This window comes from Psammomys obesus, unplaced genomic scaffold, assembly GCF_907164565.1.
Source record: "Psammomys obesus unplaced genomic scaffold, mPsaObe1.curated_primary_1811, whole genome shotgun sequence".
Lineage (NCBI taxonomy): Eukaryota > Metazoa > Chordata > Mammalia > Rodentia > Muridae > Psammomys > Psammomys obesus.
Window position 1 is genome coordinate 5405954 of NW_026592776.1, and position 21507 is coordinate 5427460.

Genomic DNA, 21507 nt, shown 5'->3' on the forward strand with positions numbered 1-21507 from the left:
CAGGCAAGATTTTACATTTCCCGTGGAACACCTGCCGCTAGAGGCTGGCTTGCAGAGGAGTTTTCATTTGCGCAGACTTCTAATCAGCCATGCCACGTCCATGCAGAGAGTTTAGAACCAGGCAGGACAGCCATCTCACGAGCAAGCACCTGGTCTCACTATGCACATGGCTAACCACCACGTTGGTTTCGGGAATAGTCCATTTGTCCATTCCTCCATATTTTCCGCTATGATGTCTTCTGGAGAATTTCAGATTTCTATACCTAGTGCCCACTTTAAAGGCCTCTAAGCTTACACACTTCTATAACAAAAAGTGGCCTCAATTTCCTTAGATAACAGCTCCAACAGTAATTGGGTAAACAGAGGTTATCTCAGGTAAATGGAGGTTCCCATGTTCAAGTCTCTTTGATACAAACTTTCCACCTCTGCTGACTCTCCCAAAAGTTTTTTAAATGTACACCTAAAGAATTTTCTTGGAGTAGGTGTGGAGAATCCGGAGGAGAGGTCTTGGAAGCACGTGGAGTGATTGGACTGGAACTAAGATATGACTAAAAAAATTAGCTAGCTGAGTTCATTCTTCTCCAGAGCAGACAGTGTCTCCGAACCTTCTGGCTCCAGACACTGTTAGATCTACTACCTTGCCACACTGAGGATATGACCCCAGAACTGAGCTAATTTTACTGCATCCCAACAAAATATTGTTGAGGCCAGAGACAGTTCCTTGGGAGAATCTCAGGGATATTTGATAGTAGGCTGCCATGTTATAAGAAGTGGCTATTTGGGGGAATAAAAGATGGTGGCACTAGGAGGACACTTTCTGACTAGCAGCGCAGCAGGATCTGCACAGTGACCAGCAGACAGAACTCTGGGCCCTAAAACACCAGCAATTGTGTTTCCCAGTGTGGAGAGCCGCTTGGGCGTGCCCGGGCAAAACGCCATTACAAGATGGCGCCGACATCCGGCTCTGACCCTGGAAGACAAGTAATATTACGCATGCACAAGGGCAAAAGCGCGCCAAGTCTTGGCCCAGCCCAGGGCGTCTTGTGAGGTAATGAGTAAGCAGCCAATCATAGACCACACGCCGCCTTAGGGTGTATATAAGCAGTGCCATTCCTGGGCTCGGGGTCTTCCTCCTCTCATCACTTGACTGCAATAAAGCTTGCTGCAGAAGGATCCTGTTGTCCGTGTGCGTTCTTGCTGGCGAGACGACTACGCGGGTTGCAACAACTGGTGCTGAAACCCGGGACGCCGGGGCAGTCTTTCATCGCCAGCCCTGAGGAGACCCCCCGCTCGCGGGGAGGATTCAGAACTGCAGCACTAAGGTAAGTTCTGAGAGGCATGTTTGGTCTTGAATTGTCTCATCTTTCACCCTAATTGGCAGGAGCTCTTGTAGCTTTCCCTATTGTGATAGCAGCGCTCGTTCTCCTTCTTTTGGTTTTATTTTGCTTCCACAAATATTCTTGCTAAAAGGCTCACCGCCGTTGGGCACGGTCAGACGGACGTAGATAAGCCATGGTGTCCCCCCTTTTGGTGTGCCGTTGGGTACTGTTAGCCGGATGTAAATAAGCCGCGGTGCCCCTCCCTGTGTCAGTTTCTCTCGTAGATAACGGAGTAGCATGGGAGCTTCACATTCGATGATCACGTCACTTCAGTCACTTTTAAAACAGCATGAACTAAAGCTTTCAAAAAGAACGTTGGAAGGATTTGTTACGGAAATTGATCGCATTGCTCCCTGGTTTGTATGTTCAGGGTCGCTGATACTTGCTTCCTGGGATAAGCTAGAAGGTGATTTACGGAGGGAGAAGATGGAAAGCTAAAAGTTGGAACTAGGTCATTGTGGATTTTAGTAAAATCTTGCTTAGAAGATAAGAAATGCCGCTCATCTGTGGCAGCTGGCCAAGGGGTGTTAGAGGAAATACAAGACAGCATGTCAGAAACAGAACGGGATAAAAGGTTAGGGGCCCTTAAAGAAAAAGAAAGAGACGTCTCTAGAAAAAAAGGCCCTTCTGTGGATGGTAAGTCCACAGACAGGATAAACAAGGGAAAGGACGCCCTGGGAGAGAAAGGTGAAAAGGGAAAGAAAAACCCAAAAAAGAAGCCTCTCTATCCAATAAAAGAATTGGAGGCTTTGGGGCTTGATAGTTCTGAATCTGAGGAGCTGAGTCCCTCTGAGGAAGAGGACTTAGAGGAGGAAGCGGCTCGCTATGAGGAAGAGAGGTACCACCCTGATGAGCAGCCATTACCACCAAATCGAGAGCAAAAGAGGGGAGGAGCTGGAATTCGCGGGGCTTTCCCATTGAGCCCTAGTGCCCCTCCACCTTATGTTGAGAGGCACGGTTTAGATTCCTTCTTTTCGAAAAGGGATAAAAGGAAGCTTTTGCAGGCCTTCCCCATATTTGAGACCACGGAAGGGGACCGTGTTCATGCACCGGTAGAATATCCCCTTGTTAAAGAAATTGCTGAATCAGTTAACAAATACGGAATAGATGCCAACTTTACAATCATGCAGCTTGAAAGACTTTCTACTGCGGCTATGACTCCAAACGATTGGCAAATGACCGTAAAAGCTGCTCTCCCCAGTATGGGACAATACCTAGAGTGGAAAGCCTTATGGCACGACGCGTGTCAGACTCAGGCGCGGGCAAATGCCTTTGCACAGGGCAATCAACAACAGTGGAGTTTTGAAATGTTGACAGGGCAAGGACAGTTTGTCAATAACCAGACAAATTATGATTGGGGGGCATATGGTCAGATCTCTGCTGCCGCTATTAAAGCATGGAAAGCCCTTTCAAAGAAGGGCGAGGCCGGAGGACACCTGACAAAGATTATACAAGGTCCTCAGGAGCCATTCTCAGATTTTGTGGCCAGAATGACAGAAGCAGCAGGTAGAATATTTGGAGATCCGGAGCGAGTCAGGCCAATGATAGAACAGCTGGTATATGAAAATGCTTCCCCAGAATGTAAGACAGTCATTACTCCTAGAAGGAACAAAGGGCTTACAGATTGGATAAAGATCTGCCGAGGACTTGGAGGCCCACTTACCAATGCTGGCCTTGCAGCGGCTATCCTGCAGAGCAAGAGCCGCTCAGGTCCAGGAGGCAATAAAACCTGCTATAGCTGTGGTAAACCAGGCCATTTGAAGCGAGATTGCCATGCTACTGCACAAAAGAAAGTTCCAGGATTGTGCCCCAAATGTAGGAAGGGTAATCATTGGGCCAATGAATGTCGTTCAGTTAGGGATATTCAGGGAAAACTTATTCAGCATGAAGCCCCCCCTAATGAGAGGAATGAGAGTATTCCAAAAAACGGGTTTCAGGGCCCCAGTTCCCAGGGCCCCAAAAGATATGGGACACAAGCAGGCAGCAGGAGGGTCTATCCAGCTGTAGAGCAACAGGAGGATCAGCAGGATTGGACCTCTGTTCCACCTCCCAGTTCTTATTGATGCCCCAATTGGGTGTTCAACCCCTTCCAGTTGAGTTTGAGGGTCCTCTGCCCGAGGGAAGTGTTGGCCTGATACTCGGACGCTCCTCGCTTACCCTAAAGGGGCTTATTATCCATCCTGAAATAATAGATCAAGATTATACTGGAAGGCTTCAAGTTCTTTGTTCTTGTCCGCAAGGAATATTTTCCATTTCCCCTGGAGATAGGATTGCCCAGTTAGTTCTCCTTCCAAGCTTGCAGGATGTTTTCCCATCCATAGGAATGACAAGGGGCAACAAAGGGTTCGGTTCTTCAGGAACTGACTTTGCTCACTTGGTGGTTGATTTAAAAACTAGGCCCACCTTACAATTACAGATAGAGGGGAAACTTTTCACTGACATTTTAGATACTGGGGCTGACCGGAGCATTATCTCCTCAAATTGGTGGCCTAGGGCGTTACACAATCATCTCATTCCTTACAAGGGTTAGGATATGAAGCCAGCCCCGCAGTCAGCTCACGCCCGTTAACCTGGCAAGTAACAGAGGGTCAGACAGAAAGTTTCATACCTTATGTATTTCCTCTCCCCGTTAATCTCTGGAGAAGAGACATCTTTCAAGACTTGGGATTGGCATTGACCAATGAGTACTCTCAACAAGCTGTTGATATAATGAAAAGGATGGGTTATAAGGAAGGAAAAGGCCTTGGTAAACAGGAACGAGGGAGATTACACCCGATTTCACAGGAAAGTAATACAGGGAAACAAGGCCTGGGTTTTCATTAGCTGCCATTGAGGGTTCCATGCCCATATCTTGGCTCACAGAGGAGGCCGTATGGGTTCCTCAATCACCCCTTTCCTCTGAAAAGCTGGAAGCCGCTACAAGGCTGGTTAAAGAACAGGTACAGCTTGGTCATTTGAAACCATCTACTTCTCCCTGGAATACACCTATTTTTGTTATTAAAAAGAAGTCTGGAAAATGGAGACTTCTTCATGATTTAAGGGCCATTAATGCACAGATGCGGCTCCTTGGCTCTGTTCAGCGAGGCCTACCTTTACTTTCCGCTTTGCCTAAACAATGGAGAGTCATAATTATAGGTATCAAGGATTGCTTCTTCATTCCTCTGTGCCCACGAGACAGAGATTTGCCTTTACTCTACCTGCTGTTAATCCCCATGAGCCAGACAAAAGATATCAATGGAGAGTTTTACCTCAAGGCATAGCCAATAGCCCCACCATGTGTCAGCTGTATGTTCAAATGGCCCTTGAACCGGTTAGAAAACAATTTTCTTCTTTACTGTTGATCCATTATATGGATGACATTATTTTGTGCCATAAAGAGTTAGCTGTCTTGCAGACTGCATATCCTCTGCTACAAAAAACTCTAGAACAATGGGGCTTACATATTGCTACTGAAAAGGTCCAAATTTCAGAAGTAGGTTCCTTTCTAGGGACTGTTATTTATCCAGAATATGTAGTTCCTCAAAAAATAGAGATCCGTAGGGATCATTTACACACGCTAAATGATTTCCAAAGATTATTGGGTGATGTAAATTGGCTTAGACCTTTTTTGAAAATTCCATCTGCTGAATTGAAGCCCCTATTTGACATTTTGGAGGGAGAGGCTCATATTACTTCACCTCGGACACTGACTCCCGAAGCGGATCGGGTATTAAACATGGTGGAGGAGGCCTTGGAGGATGCTCAGTTAAAACGTATAGATAAAACTAGAGCTTTTGAGTTATGTGTCTTTAAGACCAAGAATCTGCCAACAGCGGTGCTATGGCAAGACGGGCCTTTACTGTGGGTACATCCCAATGCCTCCCCTGCAAAAATTATTGAATGGTATCCAGATGCAATTGCTCAACTTGCCCTTCGTGGTTTAAAAGCAGCCACCACTCACTTTGGAAGAGAACCTAGGGCTCTGATAGTGCCTTATACTGCCCACCAAGTCCAAACTTTATCTGCTACCTCAGACGTTTGGGCAGTGCTAGTAATCTCCTTTGGTGGTTTGATAGATAATCATTATCCTAAACATCCCATTTTACAATTTGCTTTGACGCAAGAAGTTGTGTTCCCACGCATCACCTCCGCAGAACCTCTTCGGGATGGGTTAGTAGTGTATACTGACGGGTCAAAGACAGGTGTGGGAGCCTATGTGGCTAATAACAAGGTGGTTTCTAAACAATATCATGAAACCTCGCCCCAAATTGTAGAATGTCTAGTGGTATTAGAAGTTTTGGAGAAATTTTTGGGTCCTTTAAACATTGTTTCGGATGTGGTTAATGCAACAAAGATTTTGGAAGCTGCTGGGTTAATTAAGGCATCTAGTAAACTTGCAAAAATTTTTCAAAGGATTCATTCTGCCTTGATTAATAGAAGATCCCCTGTTTTTATTACGCATATTAGAGCCCACTTGGGCCTGCCGGGGCCTATGTCCCATGGGAATGATTTGGCAGATCGAGCCACAAAATTAATTGGGTTCGCCCTCTTATCAAAATTGGAAATGGCTAAGGAGCTTCATAAAAAGTTTCATGTCACAGCTGAGACACTGCGTCGTCGATTTGACATAACTAGAAAAGAAGCTAGAAATATAGTAACCCAATGTCAAAATTGTTGTCAATTCTTACCTATGCCTCATGTTGGAATTAATCCCAGGGGAATCCGTCCATTACAAATTTGGCAAATGGATGTTACTCACATCCCATCATTTGGTAAATTACAATATTTGCATGTTTCTATTGATACCTATTCTGGGATTATTTTTGCTTCCCCATTAACTGGGGAAAAAGCAGCTTATGTCATCCAGCATTGCCTTGAGGCATGGAGTGCCTGGGGAAAGCCTAAAGTCCTTAAGACTGATAATGGACCAGTTTATACTTCCCAAAAATTTGGACAATTCTGTCGCCAGATGGGGGTGACCCATCTGACAGGTCTCCCATATAACCCTCAGGGACAAGGCATCATAGAACGAGCTCATCGCACACTCAAATCTTATTTAATAAAACAAAAAGGGGGAGTCGAGGAGGCTCTGCCCTCAGTACCACGAGTGACTATCTCTACAGCACTCTTCACCCTTAATTTTCTAAATTTGGACAGTCAGGGCCGTTCGGCAGCAGATCGTCATTGTCTGGAGCCTGATAGGCCTAAAGAAATGGTCAAATGGAAAGATGTCCTGACTGGTCAATGGAAAGGCCCGGATCCTATTTTAATAAGATCCAGAGGAGCTGTCTGTTTTTTCCCACAGGAAGAAGATAATCCCTTTTGGTTACTGGAACGCTTGACACGGAAGCTTGTGATACCTGAAGATGACTCCCCAAAGGACGTGCCTGCAGAGGTTCCTGTGCTTGTTTGGATCCTCCTGATTTGGGTTCCTAGTATTATAGGGGACCAACGTTGGGCCATTTTATCTGCTTATCCAAAGCCTATGCCAATTAGACATAATTCAGTTGTTTTCCCTAAGCTTTTTATAACTAACAAAACTGTGAATTTGCCATATCTCCCTTATGACCCTGTGTGGGCACCTTTAGGAGAGAGTCGTTCCCTGATAGAGAAAGGCTCTCTCTGCTTTCAATTTGAGAAAGATGGAGACTGTATCAAGTTAGCAACCCAGACCTTGGGAATGTTTAATGACCAACAAGGAGGCTGGTTACATACTACCCAGAATACCAGTAATCCTGATATAACTATTACAAGCAGAACCTTTTGGCAAGAGGCAATTTGGATCAATGGTATCTTTATATTGCCTGGAGCCACTTATGAGGAACGTCCTCCTCAACCTAGGATGGCTCCTCGTTGCAGCTTAGATGATCAAGAAAACATTCCTCCTTGGTATGAATGTCAATCCTCTCTCACTAGCTGGGCAAACCAGGATAAGACCTTTTCCTTCTCCCCTAATATGAGGTCCGATCCGGGGGGAGAAGGGGATATGAAACAGGGGATATTCATACAAGATTTCGGGACACATCCTTTCTATAAATGGTTACTATGTGGAATTAATGGTAGTTGTACAGATCTCAGTCCGTTGGTTTTTATTCAGGGTGGAACCACAGGAAAGGCCCTCTTTAATGGCATTTCCAAATTTTATCAGTATCATAAGATAGCAATTCCGGGACCTGATAGAACCTCAAGTGTACACGTTAATTCTACTACAGAAATTACTGGGGCTAACAAAACCCAAAGGCAAATTAACTTCTCACCTACCCCGGTATGTGTTTATCCCCCCTTCCTGTTTATTCTTTCAGATTCCTCATTTAAAAATTGCACTAATGATTCTTGCATAATGTCTCAGTGTTGGGATGCCAAACAAGCAAAGCGCGCCATGATTGCTAGAGTGCCACAATGGGTCCCTGTTCCCGTGGAAACCCTATCTACTTTGTCATTATTCAGACAAAAAAGAGATTTTGGGATAACTGCAGCTATTATAACGGCGATCTCCATTAGTGCGGCTGCAGCTACAGCCGCCGGAATCGCCATGTCAACCACAGTCCAAACAGGTGCAGTTTTAAATCAACTATCTGCAACAGTGGCAGAGGCAGTTGACCTTCATACTTCTACTAGTGCCCAGTTAAAAGGCGGGTTGATGGTGGTCAATCAACGCATTGATTTAGTAGAAGAAAGATTGGATATTCTCTTCTTATTAGCCCAATTGGGGTGCGAAAGAAGGTTAGGCGCCCTGTGCGTAACCAGTGTACAATATGATAATTATACACGAGCAGCTAACTTGTCTAGAAAATTATCTTTATATCTCGCAGGAAAGTGGTCGGAAGGGTTTGATGAGACTCTCGAATCATTGCGAGCGGCAGTGATAGCCATCAACTCGACACGAGTGGACCTATCATTGACTGAAGGACTCTCCTCCTGGATCTCTTCAGCCTTTTCTTTCTTTAAAGAGTGGGTGGGGGTAGGCCTGTTTGGCACTGCCTTAGTTTGCGGTTTAGTGTTCTCACTTTGGTTGGTCTGTAAGCTCAAAGCCCAACAAAAACGTGACAAGGTCGTAATTGCTCAAGCGTTTGCAGCCATGGAACAGGGTTCCTCCCCCGCAATGTGGCTTTCAATGCTGACAAAAAATTGAGTGCCTTTCGCTGACAGCCCATGCACCGCTAGGAGTCGAGCTCCATTGCACAGGGAAGGGTGTCACAAGTGGTATGGTCTAATTTTCTTCACACTCGGGATGCGAGGTTAAGCACTGCACAGAGAAAGGCTCATAATAGGCAGTTCTCTGGGAAGCAAGTTTGATTGCATGAAGGTGGTACCCAAGATCCTTCCCCTGGAAAAAGGTACGGGACGGGTCTAGAGTCACATACAGGTGAAGGGCCTGTAGCTGGCTCTAGTACAATGCCCCATTTTTCACACTAGGGATCAAACCTCTACTTCCGCCCGTTGTGTTCTTGTTTGTTGGTCAGCTTCTAATAAAACAAAAAGGGGGAGATGTGGAGAGCCACTTGGGCGTGCCCGGGCAAAACGCCATTACAAGATGGCGCCGACATCCGGCTCTGACCCTGGAAGACAAGTAATATTATGCATGCGCAAGGGCAAAAGCGCGCCAAGTCTTGGCCCAGCCCAGGGCGTCTTGTGAGGTAATGAGTAAGCAGCCAATCATAGACCACACGCCGCCTTAGGGTGTATATAAGCAGTGCCATTCCTGGGCTCGGGGTCTTCCTCCTCTCATCACTTGACTGCAATAAAGCTTGCTGCAGAAGGATCCTGTTGTCCGTGTGCGTTCTTGCTGGCGAGACGACTACGCGGGTTGCAACATCCCAGGTGAGAGGAAACCCCATGGGGTAGGATTCAATCAGCTTCAGATCACCCAACTAAAAGTTCCTGGTTCCACCAGGTGCATGGTTGCTAGCCCAGAGCCACATACCAGTGTGCTCTGATCACTGTCCCAGTCTGAACTGTCAGACTGGGATTTCCAGTTGAGAGAAAACCCCTCGGTGCAGAAAACCATCCATTGGGACTGACCTAAGTTCCAGATAATCCCTGGAAAAGACCCCGGGGTTTGGTGGGCACCCAGCAGCCAGCCCAGAGTCCTGCCTCCGTGCCTGACAAACTGCCCCAGATAGAACTGTGTGCCCCAGGGCTACAGAGACTGAATTGCGCTGTCGGGTGGAAACCCAGGGAGGGGACAGCAGGTTTGACCTCAGAGCCAATACCCCCTGCACTGCCCCCCCCCCCCAAAAAAAAAAGTTATCGGGAAAAGTTCCTGGGTTTCCGCAGACACCCAAGCACCCAGTCGCCAGCAAGGCGGAGCCACACATCTATGCCTGCGGGTTATAATCATCATCCCATACAGAACTGCGGCCCCCAAAACACCACAGTCTGGGTGTCCCTGTTGGGAGGAAACCAGACAGCAGGGAAAACATCAGGTCCAACGCTCAGGACACCCAGGTCCAAAAGAGTTCTGGGTTCCCACAGGCCCTATGCTCTGGCCTTCTACTGCAGGAATAAGTGCCTTGCTCACCTGCCATTGATTACAGCTAGGGCACTGGGGCGCACAGCTGCAATCTGAGACCTACAAAAGCCTGAGAGCCATTGGAGCAGGCCTCAGCTACTGCTCCAAGGTGTGCCCAGTTATCCCTAGCTAAACTAATGAAACTACTGGACTCGCTGGTTCTTCTAGAGGGCTGCGCCCAGCAAATACAGCTTAAGAACAGGAGTAGCAGCTCACTAAATTCAGAGCAAGAAACCCATCAGCAGGGCAGCCGTCTCTAAGACTTCTCCTGCTGAGAAGAGAGCCTTCCTGTACACCACAGTTACCATACAGGTCCATATGCCTGAGGTGAACTGTGACAATTCCTGAGAAGCACCACCATTCAGTTGACCATATCAAAAAAGCTGAGGAGATCTCCTTCAAAGCCCTGCCAAGGGGATTCTCCCCACCCCAGGACCCCAATAGGCACAAGAAATTAACAGACAACACGTGAGACAGTCAGATGGATAGAGACCAGCGTAAAAGCACAACCTACAAAAGGCAAAGCAATATGGCATCCCAAGAACCCAATTATCTGGAGGCAAGTAGCCCTGGATACCCTAACATAAGTGAAATTCAAGAAGATGACCTTACATCTATGCTTATGAAAAGGTTAAAGGAGGAAACAAATAAAATGCATAAAGAATTAGAGGAAGATAAAAATCAAACAGATTATGGCCATCCATAAAGAAATACAGGAAGATGCAGCCAAACAGTTTGTGACTTTCAGAAAGGAAATGATTAAATCACTGAAAGAAAGAAAGAAAAGAAACAGAGGAATGTTCAAACAAATAGCTGAAGGAATTGAAGGAAAAACAAGAAAATACAGAAAGACAGGTGAAGGAAATAAAACCGTTGAAGATCTGAACGTAGAATTGGAAAAATTAAAGAAAACACAAATGGAGGAAAACATGGAGAGGAGAACTTAAGAAAGAAAACAGGAACTACAGAGGTAAGCATAACAAACAGACTACAAGAGATAGAAAAAAGAATCTCAGGTGGGGAAGACACAATGGAAGAAATCGATGTATCCGTGAAAGAAATTAATAAATCTAAAAAATTTCTGACACAAACCATCAAAGAAATGCAAGAAAACATGAAAAGACAAAACCTAAGAATAATAGGAATAGAGGAAAAGAAGATTCCCTCCTTCAAGGCCCAGAAAATCATTTCAACAAAATCATGGAAGAAAATTTCCCCGAATTAAAGGAGAGGCCTATGAGAATACAAGAGGGGTACAGAACACCTAATAAATAAGACCAAAAAAAGAAAATCCTCCCGCCACATAAAAATCAAAATAGTAAGTATAACAAAGCCAAATCAAGACCAAGTTAAATCAATTAAATCGTCCTATATCCCCTAAGGAAAAAAAAAAAAAAAGCCTTCATCAAAAGTCTCCCTAGCAAAAAAAGCCCAGGACCAGATGATGTTTTCAGCGCAGAATTCTATGAGACCTTCGAAGAAGAGCTAACACCAATGCTCTTCAAACTATTCCACAAAATAGAAACAGAAGGAACACTACCAAACTCATTCTATGAAGCCACAGTCACCTTGGTACCTAAACCTCACAAAGAGCCAACAAAGAAAGAGAACTTCAGGCCAATCTCCCTTATGAACATTGATAGAAAAATACTCAACAAAATACTTGCACATCAAAGATAACACCTACTACGACCAAGTAGGCTTCATCACAGGCATGCAGAGGTGGTTCAATGTATGGAAATCCATCAATGTAACCCACCATATAAACAAACTGAAGGAGAAAAACCACATGATCATCTCCTTAGATGCTGAAAAAGCATTTGACAAAATCCAACATCCATTCATGTTTAATGTATTGGAGAGATCAGGGACACAAGGCACATACCTAAACATAGTAAAGGCAATATACAGCAAGCCTATAGCCAACATCAAACTAAATGGAGAGAAACTTAAATCAATCCCACTGAAATCAGGGACAAGACAAGGCTGCCCACTCTCTCCATACCTCTTCAACATAGTTCTTGAAGTCCTAGCTAGAGCAATAAGAAAATTAAAGAAGATCAAGGGGATACAAATTGGAAAAGAAGTCAAAGTATCACTATTTGCAGATGATATGATAGTATACCTGAGCGACCCCCAAAATCCTACCAGGGAACTCCTACAGCTGATAAACACCTTCAGCAAAGTGGCTGGATAAAAAAATTAACTCAAAAAAATTAGTAGCCCTCCTGTATACAAAAGACAAAAGGGCTGAGAAAGAAATTAGGGAAACAACACCCTTCACAATAGCCACAAATAACATAATGTACCTTGGTGTGACCCTAACCAAGCAAGTCAAAGACTTGTATGAAAAAAATTTCCAATCTCTGAAGAAAGAATTAGAGGAAGATATAAGAAGATGGAAAGATCTCCCATGCTCATGGCCTGGCAGGATTAACATAGTAAAAATGGCCATCTTACCAAAAGCAATCTACAGATTCAATGTAATTCCCATCAAATTACCAACACAATTCTTTACAGACCTTGAAAGAAAAATTATCAACTTCATATGGAATAACAAGAAACCCAGAATTGCCAAAAGGATCCTCTACAATAAAAGATCTTCTGGAGGTATGTCCATCCCTGATCTCAAGCCGTACTATAGAGCAACAATACTAAAAATGGCATGGTATTGGCACAAAACCGACTGGTGGAACAATGGAATAAAAATGAAGACCCTGAAATAAATCCACACACTTATGGACACATGATTTTTTACAAAGAAGCCAAAACCATTCAATGGAAAAAAAAGATAGCATCTTCAAAAAATGGCACTGGTCTAACTGAATGTCTACCTGTAGAAAAATTCAAATAGATCCATACTTAACACCCTGCTCAAAACTAAAGTCCAAGTGAATCAAAGACTTCAATATAAAATCAGACACACTAAACCTGTTAGAAGAAAAACTGGGGAAAATCCTTGAACCCTTTGGCACTTCCTGAACAGAAGACCAACAGCACAGATTCTATGAGCAACAATCAATAAATGGGACCTCATGAAACGGAAAAGCTTCTGTAAAGCAAAGGACACTGTTGTCAGAACAAAATGACTGCCTACAGATTGGGAAAGGATCTTCAGCAACCCTATTATCTGACAGAAGGTTAATTATGGAAAGCTGTGGGACAAAGCTACAGACAAAGCCAGCCTGAGAGACAGTTTGGATGCTCCAGGTACCCCTGAAGCCTCCTGCACCTGGATGAAAATGGCCTCTTGCTAAAGCAACACACCTGTGGCCAAGCTTGATGAGCTGAGTTGGAACACTAGGACTCACACTGTGGTGTGGAGAGTTGCTTGCTAAGCTGCTTTGCTATGTTTTTCCCTGGAGAAGTAGTTTTTGAAAAAAAAAAAAAGTTAGGCAGTTCCACACCTTTTTCTCTTTGTACTGATGTTACTTGCTTGCTTTGCCTATAAATAATGGACCCTGGAATAAATCCACACTGCTTTAGTCAGACTGAAGCCAATGCCGTGTGAAGTGTGATTTGTTCTCACTCCCTACTCAGGTACTGTTCCACTCTGCCGGCGGCTCTGGAAGCTAATATCCAGAATATATAAAGAACTCAAGAAGTTAAACAGCAACAAATCAATTAATCCAATTTTAAAAATGGGGTACAGAGCTAAACAGAGAATTCTCAACAGAGGAATATCGAATGACAGAGAAACACTTAAAGAAATGTTCAGTGTCCTTAGTCATCAGGGAAATGCAAATCAAAACAACCCTGAGACTTCACCTTATACCCATCAGAATGGCTAAGATCAAAAACTCAAGTGACAACACATGCTGGAGAGGATGTGGAGAAGGGAGAACCCTCCTCCACTGCTGTTGGGAATGTAAACTTGTATAAACACTTTGGAAATCAATCTGCTGCTTTCTCAGACAATTAGAAATAGTGCTTCCTCAAGATCCTAGTGAGTTGGAACACTAGGACTCACACTGTGGTGTGGAGAGTTGCTTGCTGAGCTGCTTTGCTATGTTTTTCCCTGGAGAAGTAGTTTTTGAAAAAAAAAAGTTAGGCAGTTCCACACCTTTAACACTCCTAGGCATATATCCAAAAGATGCTCAAGTATACAACAAGGGCATTTGCTCAACCATGTTTGTAGCAGCTTTATTTATAATAGCCAGAATTTGGAAACAACCCAGATGCTCCTCAGTTGAGGAATGGATACAGAAATTGTGGTACATGTACATAATGGAATATAACTCAGCAATAAAGAACAAGGAAATCATGAACTTTGCAGGCAAATGGTGGTAACTAGAAAAGATCGTACTGAGTGAGGTATCCCAGAAGCAGAAAGACACACAGGGTTTATACTCACTGAGAAGTGGATATTAGATATATAATATAAGATAAACATACTAAAATCTGTACAACTAAAGAAATTAATCAAGAAGGAGGACTCTGGCTAAGATGTTCCCCATTCAGAAAGGCAAAGAGGATGGACATCAGAAGAAGAAGAAAACAGGGAAGAGAACAGGAGCCAACCACAGAGGGCCTGTGAAAGGCTCTACCCATAGCCAAACTTTGGGCAGAGTACAGGGAATCTTATGAAAGAAGAGGGAGATAGGAAGACCTGGAGAGGACAGGAGCTCTGCAAGGAGAGCAATAGAACCAAAAAATCTGGACACAGGGGTCTTTTCTGAGACTGATACTCCAACCAAGGACCATTCATGGAAATAACCTAGAACCCCTGCACAGATGTAGCCCATGGCAGCTCAGTGTCCAAGTGGGTTCCCTAGTAATGGAAATAGGGACTGTCTCTAACATGAACTCAGTGGCTGGTTCTTTGATCACCTAACCCTGAGGGGGGAGCAGCCTTGCCAGTCCACAGAGGAAGACAATGCTGCCAGTCCTAATGAAACTGGATAAGCTAAGGTCTCATAAGCTAAGATGGAAGGGGAAGAGGACCTCACTTATCAGTGGACTTGGGGAGGGGTATGGGTGGAGAAGGGGGAGGTGGGCTGGATTGGGAAGGGAGGAGGGAGCTACAGGGGGGATACAAAGTGAATAAACTGTTATTAATAAAAATTTTAAAAAAAGAAAGAAAAAAAATTTCTCCATAGACTACTTAACTTTACCTTCTGTCTATGTATATATGTTCCAGTATCCTGCCAGACACAGGTGTTTCCTATATCCAAATCACCAAAGCAGCTACCACAGGTATTCCAGTCTGACCTCATAGACCTCCATCAAGCTAGACCTGCACTTTCCCTCCCAGCCATGGATGTTCTTAAAATCCCTGGACTTGGCCAGGCATCAAAACAGCCTGTTCTTCCTGGACTTGGCCAGCATTTCAGCCTTTTGACTCCCTACAGCACCCCCAGTGTCAGCAGGAAGCAGCCAGAAGAAAATCTACGCCCGTTATTCACTTATTATTAACAAAAAACTGGAATGGTGTGCTTCAGGGCCAGGACAAGTAGCTCCAGGTTCTTCCAGTGTTCCTCAGTCCCTACCTGCTGCCTTGCATGGCTGGCAACTCTCTACTGATAACCCTCTACCTTAAACTTTCCAGGGCAGTGGCTTTCCCTCCTCCTCTTGACCATGTAATCTGGCCATTTTGTTGCTATTATTTCTTCTCTCTGTCTTAACCCCTTGCTGCTTCCAAGGAACCTAAATTTATATACTTACACTTGTCTTACATGAGAAGCAGCCCAAGCTCAGTTTTTAGTGAGGAGGAATGTTTAAAAAGGGAGGAAGGTTAGTATTTAGGCAGGTTCTCTCCTTTCTCTCCATCTCCATCTAATAAACCTCTTTCATATAAAATCTGTTGTATACATCATCATTGTTTTATTTGGTCCTAAGAGCCACACTTGAGGTCTTCTTTTTAAGTTTCGAAAGTTTTATTATAGGATTATAGATGGTAGCATAAGAAAAAAAGAGGCACAGCTACTGAATAGCAGAAGCCTGTCACAGAAGATGGGTAGCACTGAACTGTTAGTCTAGGGTCAGCATAGTAGAAAGGGAGAGGGGATTTCAGAGAAGAAAGAAAGCCCAGAGTACCAGGAAAAGCATGCCCAGGTTTCTGGCCAGTATCCACAACAGACAGAAAGAAAGGAAAACTTACTTTTTGAGTTACAATTCAACAAAATGGACACAGAAATGCTCTGTACGCAGCTTCAAAAAACAGGAGAATTTATTATTCCCCTATACAAAACAATATTCTTTTTCATTTCTGGAGAGACCGGAAGCCTAAGCTTAATTTTTTTTTTCTAGTATAAAATACTTGTTCTTTAAAAAAAAGTTTTGTACTTCACAAACTAACTAGAATACAACTCTTAATTTTTTGTTTATTATTCATTTAATTTTTCAAGACAGGGTTTCTCTGTATAGCCCCGGCTGTCCTGAACTCAATCTGTAGACCAGGATGGCCTTGAACTCACAGAGATCCTCTTGACTCTGCCTCTCAAGTTCTAGGATTAAAGGTGTACACCTCTACCATCCAGCTAGAATATGAGTATTAAATGGCATACAAGTTTAATAGTATATTAAATATCATCAGAATGGATATCTTCCTACAAATTTCCTTAAATGGCTGATTTTTTGAGGCAGAGGCTTGCTCTGTATTCCAGGCCATCCTCAAATTTTAAATAACTCACCCATCCTCTCCAGGGCCACTACACACCGCTTACTTTGTTTTAAGGGCGTCTGTCACAGAGACCATATCTTCCTTTCTGGCATATTGTACCTGATAGCCACAGACTCTTCAGAGCCAGTGAATAAGGTTTTTGTTAAAACTGGGAAAGAAATGGAATAGTCAAGAGGTCCCCGTGATGATGCTTAATCATCTATAATCACTTAACACTCTAAGAAATGGAAATGGGGTCAGGTGGTAGTGGTATACCCCTTTAATCCCAGCAGTAGGGAAGCAGATGCTCAGAGGTGTATCTCTGAGTTTGAGTCCAGGCTAGTCTATACAGTGAGTACCAGGACAGCAAGGTCTATACAGAGAAACCCAATCTCGAAAATCAACAACAAGAAGAAAAGAAATGGAAACTGTCCACTTTTCTACACATGTACATATACCCACCAGCCTGAGAGACTTGAGCCTACACTTTTAAGTAGCCTTTTTTGGCTATAATGTCAGCATCATATTTGCCAGTTTCATTTCTATTTTATTTCTGCATACTCACCTCCTCTTTTACTTAGGCACTGACTGGAGTACTTTCTCACCAGGTTCTTGGTTGATCCATGTTAACCCCAAAGATGGGAAGAGAAAGAACACTAACCCAAATCATCATGGCCAAAGTAGTCAATTAATTTAAGCTAGCATTTGTGTGTGTGTGAAAAACTCATACACATGGGCTGCCTCTCCCTAAGGTGGGGTTCAAGAGGTCAGCATTGTATATGAGGAAGAGAAGGCTTTTATAACTCAGAGGTAGGGTTTTCCAAATGGGGTGATTTGGCTGGCAAAATAGGCAGGATTACAGGAACAGAACATAAGTGTAATAAGTTAGTTCCTCCTAAAACAAAGCCATGGTTGCAAGGTGGACAGAGCAAGGTACTCATAGGTGGTCGCATAACATTTGCAACAAATGTAGGGTTGCGAGATGGTTACAAACAACTTTTTGAAGAAAAGGCATGATTGCCAATCCTGGAACAGGCAGTAGAGAATCGTTCATATTTATGGCTATAGGTAGGGCATAGCCCAATCTTTGAGAAACAGAGGTTTAATCATATACAGGAATGAACCTAGTTTGTCTTTACTATAACATGGCTTTTAAGCCTAAGATGAAGGCAGGCTGGTTCTTCACCAGCTCTTTGCCAATGGCTTGCTCTTCTAAAAAGATAAAACATACTCCAGAAGCAGAAAGACACACATGGCATTTACTCATTTATAAGTGGATATTAGACATATAATATAGGATAAACATACTAAAATCTGTATACCTAAAGAAGCTAAGCAAGAAGGAGGATCCTGAGTAAGATGATCAATCCTCATTCAGAAAGGCAAATGGGATGGACGTCGGAAGAGGGAGAGAACAGGGAACAGGACAGGAGCCTACCACTGAGGGCCTTTGAAAGACTCTACCCAGCAAGGTATCAAAGCAGATGCTGAGACTCAGAGCCAAACTTCGGGTAGAGTTCAGGGAATCTTGCACTCAGGAAAGAGAGAGATAAAGACCTGGAGGGAACAGGAGCTCCACAGGGATAGCAACAGAAACAAAAAATCTGGGCCCAGAGGTCTTTTCTGAGACTGATACTCAACCAAGGAATATAATGGAGATAACCTAGAACCCTTGCTCAGATGTAGCCCATGGCAGCTCAGTGTCCAAGTGAGTTCCCTAGTAAAGGGAGCAGGGGCTGTCTCTGACATGAACTCTGTGGCTTGTTCTTTGATCACCTCACCCTGATGGGGGAGCAGCCTTACCAGACCACAGAGGAAGACAATGCAGCTGATCCTGATGAGACCTGATAGGCTAGGGCCAGAGGGAAGGGGAGGAGGACCTCTGCTATCAGTGGACTGGAGGAGGGGCATGGGTGGAGAAGAGAGAAGAGTGGGATTGGGAGGGGATGAGGGAGGGGCTATAGATGGGATACAAAGTGAATAAACTGTAATTAATAAAAAAATGAATTAATTAAAAATGCTAAAACTCTTATTTCTCCCTCTGTTCTCTTTCTCCTTCAAAGTAGAATATGTTCTAAACAATTTTTCTTATAGCAGAAAAGAAATGGAGACCGTGGCTTTTATCAGTCATGGAGTAAGTAAGCAAAGGTACACTGACATGAAAAAATATTTTAGTGAGGGCCTTTTCCTAGTCTGAAAAACACACCCTAACTTGTGGATTGACTGAGCAAGAAGACAAAGAGAATCACTAGAATGATTTGACTGTCCCTCTAATTTAGCTTTGATTCCCAATTACCACAACGATCAGATTAGTTCTTTTTTAGAATATTTCAAGGTCATCTTTTTCCATCCTTGTCCATGACAACCAACAAAGCTCAGGTCTCTAGACCCCAGACATCCCCAGAAACTTCTTCACTCTTACCCTTTTACATCTGTGCCCTGACTCTCAGCAGTTTCCTGAAATTACCCATGCCATCATGGTAACGTGGCAATTACCCAGTGTGTTCATGCTGGATACTGTTGTACAATGTACTGAAGCCCACCTTACCTTACCCCATTTCTTCCTTCCTTCTCAGTCTCTGGTTTCTTTCTGCTGCTCTCCTTGGTCAGTCCAAAGCGAGAGGTGCTAAAAATGGAACACATCTATCAGGCTGTGAAGACCTGCTATAAAAATTCATTTAAAAATAATTCTTATACTGATTATGCATTAAGAAGATTATACAAAATAAATACTTTATACAAATTAAGTAAAATAGATTGCTACGTTTGGTGGTACATGTCTTTAACCTATAATTCAGGAGGCAGCGGAAAGCAGATCTTTGTGAGTTCCAAGCTAGGCAGGACTATATAATAAGACCCTGGCTCAAAAATCAAACAACAAATTATCAAGATTAGTTTCCTCCTCCCCTATCTAACTTATTAGAAAAATGAGAATGATCATTGTGGCTTATCTCCCACCTGCCAGACAGCACTGCTCTCAGCTATCATTGACCTCTTTTTCATGAGGGTTGTGCTTTTCCCAAAGAACCAAAGATCATCTTTGTAGGCTTTGGCCTTAAGATGGGGTATAAAGGCTCATCTTATCATTTCACATCCCAACTGTAGACCCCTCCCTCATTTCCTCCTGGTCCCACCCTTGTTCCCTCTTTCCACCATCCTAGCATCCTAGTCCACAGAAAGGGGGAGCCCTCCTCCACTACATCTGATTCTAGCCTATGAAGTGTCATCAGGCCTGTGATGACAGGTCCTCTTCCTCTGTGACCTGGCAAGGTGACACCTGCCAGGGTGAAGTGATCAAAGAGCAGGCAACAGAGTCCATGTCAGAGACTGTCTCTGTTCCCCTTACTAGGCATCCATATGGAGACTGAGCGGTCTATGAGCTACATTTGAGCAGGGGTTCTAGGTCCTCTCCAAGCATGCTCCTTGGTGGGTGCATCAGTCTTTGCAGGATACCCCTGGGCCCAGATCTGTTGGTTTTGTTGGTTTCCTTATGAAGCTACAAAGGCTCCTCTTAAGGCTTTACTCACAATCACAGAAGCTTTGCTGGATTATCAGGGTTGTGGGGAAAACTCTAATTCTGAATTGAGGACCCAGAGGAATCACATGCCATTACTAGCATAGGCAACAAAGCCTGCATTTCCTATGCTTAGCTCCAGGGCTTCCCGTTAGTCCCAGGGAACTGAAGATAGCCTTAAACTCAAGGAATTTTAAGGCATTCTTAATACAGCTATTGTTTTACAAGGTTATTGGAAAGTTAATGAAAGAAGAGTCTGGGCATTCCATCCTGTATCAGAATTCTTTGTGAAGACTTCACAAAGCAAGCCTGTTAATACCCGTGCTCTCCAAGTCTGGTGGCCTTCAATATTAATCTGAAAACCGGGAAAACAGTGAGAGACCAAAGAATTTTGGATGTTTGCTTAAAGTTTAAAGCATAAGCCTGAATGAAGGGTAGCTAGGTGTAGATATGTCCAGCCACCTGGGGAAAGAAACTAGTTTTACTGTATTCTTTTCCTGTCCACTAGAGATACAACTGCTAGGAAACCGGCCCAGATGGCCAAGCCAGAACCGCGTATGATCTTGACGCCTAAAATAAACCAATCATTTCAAAAGTCAATTTCCCTTACCAATCATGTAACGCCAAAGCATGTAAGTCCCTGCTGGTGTTGTTTTCCTCTTTAAAAACCTTGTTCCCCTAGACTGCAGCATCGCATTTCTCTCCAGCTTCCACAGGAAGTTTGCGACCCATGTTCGAACATGTATACAATGAACCCTCATGTATACAATGAACCCTCATGTATTTGCAGCAAGTTGATTCTTGGTGGTCTTTGTGGGTCTCACGAACTGGGCAGAACAACAGTAGTGTTATGGGATACAACCTTCTCTGAAGATAAAAGTGTGCAATATAAATATAGCAAGGAGTAGGCACAGCCAGTTATAAAGTTTACTAAAATTAAAATGTACTTGTAAAAAACAAATGACTTGTGGGCACATTTTAGAGAGTCACACTCAAGTCTATTTATTATGCTTTGCTTTTTGAGAGAGAGTTTCATAGCTATGTAGCCCAGTATGTCTTAAAATTCCTGATGCCTTGGCCTCCCTAGAATCTCAGTTGTAAGCCATGTTTTGCTTTTTTTCTAAAGGTACAGAGATCAAGAGCATTAACAATCACCAGAAGAGCCGGGCATGACGTAATTTAACCAGCACTGGTAATGAATTCCTTTTCCTACATTAAAGAATAAACTGCAAAGAAAAGTTGAAAAATCTGGGCTCTTAAAACATTATCATTGTTTAAAAGATATTAGCCATTTCAATAAACTCATCATCATTCATATATACACATTTGAGTGTGTCCCCTCTAATGTCAGCAGTTTTCTAAAGCATCATTTAGCCCTCCTTCTCAGGGGAGAGCTGGAAATGTCCTGAGACACTTTTGAATGTGATCATTTTGGGGAAGGGGCTACTGATACATCAGAAAGGCTCCTCAATAGCTACAGTGCTCAGGAAGTCACACAACAATGGAAAATAATTACCTCTTG

The 21507-nt window shown here is 43.6% G+C and overlaps 1 protein-coding gene across 1 annotated transcript; it reads left to right on the plus strand.

Annotated features, from left to right (window-relative positions):
• The first annotated feature begins 1927 nt into the window (after window positions 1-1927).
• LOC129683138 (igE-binding protein-like) lies at window positions 1928-3442 on the plus strand. Its single transcript, XM_055615739.1, has one exon. The coding sequence runs from the start codon at window positions 1928-1930 to the stop codon at window positions 3440-3442; it is 1515 nt and encodes a 504-aa protein (XP_055471714.1).
• Window positions 3443-21507: the final 18065 nt, after the last annotated feature.